The sequence below is a fragment of the Peromyscus eremicus genome, chromosome 12 (assembly GCF_949786415.1).
Source record: "Peromyscus eremicus chromosome 12, PerEre_H2_v1, whole genome shotgun sequence".
Lineage (NCBI taxonomy): Eukaryota > Metazoa > Chordata > Mammalia > Rodentia > Cricetidae > Peromyscus > Peromyscus eremicus.
Window position 1 is genome coordinate 57,510,924 of NC_081428.1, and position 6,000 is coordinate 57,516,923.

The following is a 6,000-nucleotide window of genomic DNA, read 5'->3' on the forward strand; positions in this document are numbered from 1 at the left end:
GCAACAGGAAATACTTGTTTAATTTTGAACTTCCTTACCTAACAGATCCATCTTGTTTTCCTCTATGAGGCGATTGATGAGCCCATTGGCTCTCTCAATAGTGCAAACAGCAATGTCCAAGGAAGAGAAACGTCCAGGAGGTGAGGTGCTGCCCATGTAGCCATCTACTTTTATTCCTACTTCCTGAAACAGACTCTGAATTAAGTAAAAAGAAATAATTCAGATGAAAATTTAAAATTTAATGAGTTACAGTTGGGTTCTACTACAGAGCATAGACAAACGTATTTAAAGATGGTTGCTTCTGGTCAAGACCATTGCAAGGGCTTTTATAATCACATACTAAAAATAGAATCATATACTAAAATATGTTTAGAATTAACAAAGCTCAGCACAGATATATCTGTTAAAAAGAGTGAAATAAATGTTTTAATAATCTAAGTTCTAACAGCTATTACAGAAATTAAAATTGGAAAACATTGAAGTTCTACATGTTTAATTCAATAGTAGGAAGTAGTTAATTTTTAACACTAGTATGTTTTTAAAAACAAATTTATATTTTACAAAGAAAATATTCTTATCCTACAAAAGACTAGTTTTCCATATAATGGAAGAAAATTTTCACAAGTTAAATTCAGTGGGATTGATATTAATTTTTTTGCTTTAACTTTTAACTAACATACCTTCTCAATAAAAGGAATCCTTTCCTCATTTTGTTACTTTGAGTCTAAGTTGAGAGGAGGTCACTGAGTAGGACCAGCTTTGTTGGCTATTTGGCCTCTGAAATAACCGTTAAAAAGATTTGTAAAACCATAGAACTTTACAGATGTTCATTTAATCAATTTCTTCTGAGAGTTTGAGTTTATTGAGTTATAGTACTAAGAGTGAGCTGCCTCAGTTTACAAATAAAAACCACAAGGCTCTGCAGGTTGTGTGCCTGGCAACACAGGACTAAAATCCAGACTCCTGACCACTCTATACAAAGATTTCTGTTCTGACAGCACACTACTTCAAATCTAGTGGACACTATATTCGTGAAAATGCCTTAAAATCCATGGAATATTCCATCAGCAGAAACTATGACTCATTTAACAAGACAGAGGTCTGATCACAGACATGGAGTACCCTCTTTAAGCACAAAAGAATCTTCCCTTCAGTCCCTGGGTTTTCTCAGTGGTCCTTAGTTGGGGTGGGCTAGGCTTCCTTAAACATGCTGATTTTTCCTTTGCAATTCCATGCTATTCTTTACTTCCTATGAAAAGCTTGTCATTTTTATACAGTATTCCCCAAGCTACCCTTTTAATTTGGTGTCCCTTCCTACTTTATGCAATAATAATTGTTAAAATCCCCTCTTTTGGGGTTGTTTTGTTAGTAATACTGAACTATAATATCTCCAGGCCTCTTTTTATTTTTTTGATACAGGGTTTTACTAAATTGCCCACATAATCCTCCTGCCTCAGACTCTCAAGTAGATCCAATCCCACACCTGTGCCACCAGGCCCAGCTATCCCACTAAACTATTAAGACTTTTAATAGTCAGCTTTTAAAGCTACATACATGTAATAGAAGAAACTTCGTTTTCCATTTGATTGCATACCTCCTTCAAATGAGTAAAGCCAATGCTACCAATGACAAACCTTTCACTGTTTCAAACAGCAAAAACTATTACCTGGAGGTAGAATTTCTTCTCTTTAGCCACAGAAACAAAGGGCAGAATAAACAAAGCTTTCTTCCGCATTTCCAAAACCCGCTTCAAAATAAGTAACTCTGCAACAAGAGTCTTCCCGGCACTTGTAGGAGCTAAAACATGATTATTCCACATAATTACGACAAAAAGTAACATTCAGTATACTGCATTAATAAATTTTGTAAGCCATAACCAGCATTACAGAGTCGAAAACTAATACTTCACTAAAGACTCAACTAGTGTTTGAAACCTTAACCCCCAAAATGCCCCGGACTCTACACTAGGTTTCCAAATAGTCTCAGAGTAAACAGAGAGGGGTTTTAAGTCTCTGTATTAAAAATTAATGATGGATATTACTGAGAACCTCATTAATTCTCTAAGTTTCTTTAAGAACTGACTGAATAGGTAAAAGTCCCACTATGCACCTTTAAAATATAAGAGAAACAAAAATTGGAAGGAGATACAAGGAAGTTAACAAAATGGAGAGAAACTTATAGGGAGAGGTAAGGAATGCCAAGCATCGGACACACCATATGCAAAGGCCCAGAGGAGAGCCTGGAATGTTCTGATGACAGTAATTTCATGAGCCTGGAGCACAAAATCCTTCAGGGGAGAGAAAATTTAAAAAAGAGGAAAAGAAAAAAAACCACCAGTGATTGGAACTGGGAGACAGCATAGCATTTAAGAGACTATTCTTAGAGAGGACATGAGTTCAATTCCCAGTAACCAACCAGAGTTGAATTCCATCATCCATATCAGACAGCTCACAACTGCCTGTAACTCCTGCTCCAGAGGCTCTGACATCCTCTTCTGGTCTCTGTGGGTACTGTACTTACAGCCTATACCCACACAAGGATATATACACACATACATAATTAGAAATCTTTTAAATGTTTAAATGTTCCACAAAGAAGAGTGTTATAATCTTACCATCTAAGGATTTTTTTGATCTATCCGGAAAGCAATGCAAAATGACTAACATGTTCTTAAAAACAGTGGAAAAGTTATATTTTTTGTGATCTCCTTGGCTACAGAAGCAGAGCAAGACCAGAGAAAAAAATAAACGAGTTACAAGGGTATGTCAGATCTAGAAGGAAGACAGTGAGTGACAACAAGTAATGGATCCAAGAAGAGAAAGTCCACAGATCCACCATACATCTAAGGTAAAAATGTCTGATGATGGTGTGAGCTGCTGACCAATGTTGTGATTTAAGAAACTGAAATGACCAGACCATGCCTCCACAGCAACCGACTGACACTACTGTGCACTTAGGAGTACTTTCTGTGTGCCCAACTCTTCTAAGTTTATATACTTAGGAAGTAATTTAATCCTCAGCACTACCAAGTCAGTTAGCCTCCCCCTCCTCCACCTCGCCCTATAATTTGCAAATTCATACAATCATTAAAAGATACAGTTCCCAGCCGGGTGGCGGTGGCACACACCTTTAATCCCAGCACAAGGGGGGCAGAGCCAGGTGGTTCTCTGTGAGTTCAAGGCCAGCCTGGTCTATAGAGTGAGATCCAGGACAGGCACCAAAACAACAGGAGAAACCCTGTCTTGAAAAAACAAAAACAAGCCGGGCGGTGGTGGCGCACGCCTTTAATCCCAGCACTCGGGAGGCAGAGGCAGGCGGCTCTCTGTGAGTTCAAGGCCAGCCTGGTCTCCAAAGCGAGTTCCAGGAAAGGCTCAAAGCTACACAGAGAAACCCTGTCTCGAAAAACAAAAAAACACACACAAAAAAAAAAAACTATGAATGACTTCAGAACTTCAGAGAAAACTGACACAAAGGAACTGTATTTTATATTTGATCCTTAAATGATTGCAGATCCTTAATCTGATTGCAGATTGAACACAGGTTCAAAATTGTACATATCGGAAGTTGCCCTTGAAAACTCCATATAAATCTTAAAAAGTATTATATATTGTTTTGTGCATACAATCCTGCACAAACAGCTCAATTATGAATACATAAAGTTTACACCCTGAAAAGCAACTGAGATCAAATGAGGGAAGAACAGGCTGGCATTCCCCTGTTACAAATTCACTGAGACATATGTTCGCTAAGCAAGTGGGATTTTAACTATATAAGTTACCAGCGCCTTCCTTCCACTCCTCTACCACATAACGGAACTTTCAAGACTTCGGCATACAAATGACAACACTCCACACAGATTTCACCACTTTCTCTAGTTAAAGCATTTGCTTCTCCACCTACTTAAAAGATGTAACCACCCCAATAAAGACTCGCTCACACTGATAACATTAGTGAAATGAGTTTACATAAATTTGAATACCTGAATAAACTAGATTCTTTCCTTCCAGGACTTGTCCAAGCAAAAGACACTCTGCCTGCCATTCGAACATCTTTTTTACACCAAAACTATGGTACTTCTCCAGAACTGCTTTAGGGAGTCCCCAATTTGCCAAGAGCAGCTGGTCAATCTGGTCTTCAGAAACTCTTTGCTTGCATGGCCCTTTCAGGAAAACAGAAACAAATTTAATTACTTCCAACATACAACTTTAATAGTTAACCCTCTACTGTTGGAACTCCTACATGCTGAAATGAAACTCATCAAGACACAAGAAACTGGTCCTGTACAGAAAAATACCAGCTAATTTTTATTTATTTGATATAATTTTGAAAACTCTTAAGAGCCACAAACAAAAATTTGTGCTAGCCAGGCGGTGGTGGTGCACGCCATTAATCCCAGCACTCGGGAGGCAGAGGCAGGCAGATCTTTGTGAGTTCAAGGCCAGCCTGGTCTACAGAGCGAGATCCAGGAAAGGCGCAAAGCTACACAGAGAAACCCTGTCTGGAGAAAAAAAAAAAAATGTGCTATACACAATGAATAAGGAGTTTGGAACGATGGGAGGAAGACGCTCTATGATTGATAAGAGAGCATTACAAAGCTGTTAGAGAAGTTTCTGTTTACATTTTAGTATTGGGATGTCTGCCTAACCAAAGGCAAAGAATTATGGGATGCATTGTTCAGGCCTGTAATCCCAGCATTTGCGAAGCAGAAGTAGGATCAAGAGTTCAAGACCCCAGGCCAGCCTGACCTCGGGTAAGCCCTTGTAAGAATTGGGCTAACATTCTGAGAAAACAATATAAATCCCTTCCAGCTTTACTCTGGATTCCAAAAAGCCTGCATCCTACGCTACACCAGGCAATCTGGTGTAAGAACTTAAGTTGTTACAGGACATTATTCGAAGCAAGCCCTCAACATGGTGACAGGCTCTGGCCAACCGGGAAGCTGTTTCTGTGAACTTGTAAAGACTCCAAAAACAAACAAACAAACAAACAAAACAAAACAAAGAATGCCAATATCTATACAGGCAGTGGCGGGCTAAAACACAATCAGCTGGGCATGCTGGCGGCTAGGAGGGAGTCCCAGCCTCAGTGCCAGAGTGCATGCACCTGCAGCCCTCGGTCGGCCCCGTGCTGAAGTGCCTGCCCAGCGGCCCTCGGGCCGTCCCAGTCCCCGTGCTGAAGTGCCTGCCCCAGGGGCCCTCGGGGGCCCATCTCAAGCCCAGTGCTGGAGTACCTGCCCCTGCGGCCCGCAGGCCGCGTCCCAGCCCCGGAGGTGGACTCAGCACCGGCCTAGACGGGAGCTGAGGGCTGACACCGCTATCACCGTCTCCCGAGAAGGAGTCGGAGCCGGACGCTGAACGCCGCCGCTTCCCATTCCGACGCGGAAGACTCATTGCAAACCAACTCCTCTCGGTTGTTCAGGGCACGACACGGTCCCAGAGGCCTCCCATGCGGGAGAGTCCCAGCCTGGTGACAGCTGCGGCCACCATCTTCCCGCCTCAGCCTTCAAACTCAGGCCTCCCAGCCCGCCCCGGAACCACAGAGTTCTCATGGCTAGAGTAACCCGACTACCATAGAGTCGTGAGGGAAGGAGCGGCCCGCGCTGATATCTGGCTTCCGGCCTCCGCCGGCGGCTAGCGAAAGGAAAAGTGGTAGAGCGCCCTTAAAGGAGCGGAACACCTGAATATGCATTCATAGATGGCCCTAAAAACCTTCCTTCTGTTTTTATCCACTTCTAGTTCGAATAGAGAGGCTGTGCTGGCAACAAAATGAACTAATGAGCGGCCCGTACATGGATAGATTAGGAAAGTATCTGTTTTTTACTATTGTTTTTATTTCGTTTTGTTTTTTCGAGAATTACTCCAAATTGTAAAACAGAACTGTGGAGAAGTGTGTAAAACAAAAAACAAAAAATTAAGGTTTGTGGTAGAGCGTAATTTGTGCTGCTTTCCTCTTTTGGAACACGTGAACTAAAGTAACAGGGGCGGAGGGGGGGTGGGGGTG

The 6,000-nt window shown here is 41.7% G+C and overlaps 1 protein-coding gene across 1 annotated transcript in view; it reads right to left on the bottom strand.

Annotated features, from left to right (window-relative positions):
• The window catches only part of Polq (DNA polymerase theta), an 82,313-nt gene extending 76,807 nt beyond the window's left edge, over positions 1–5,506 (bottom strand). The window contains exons 1-4 of the mRNA XM_059277138.1: positions 5,231–5,506; positions 3,980–4,159; positions 1,667–1,797; positions 39–195 (exon numbers count right to left, since the gene is read on the bottom strand). Of these exons, the coding sequence (XP_059133121.1) occupies positions 39–195; positions 1,667–1,797; positions 3,980–4,159; positions 5,231–5,390 (628 nt within the window). The 5' untranslated portion in view covers positions 5,391–5,506. The remainder of the gene's footprint in view (positions 1–38; positions 196–1,666; positions 1,798–3,979; positions 4,160–5,230) is intronic.
• Between the last annotated feature and the right edge of the window lie 494 nt (positions 5,507–6,000).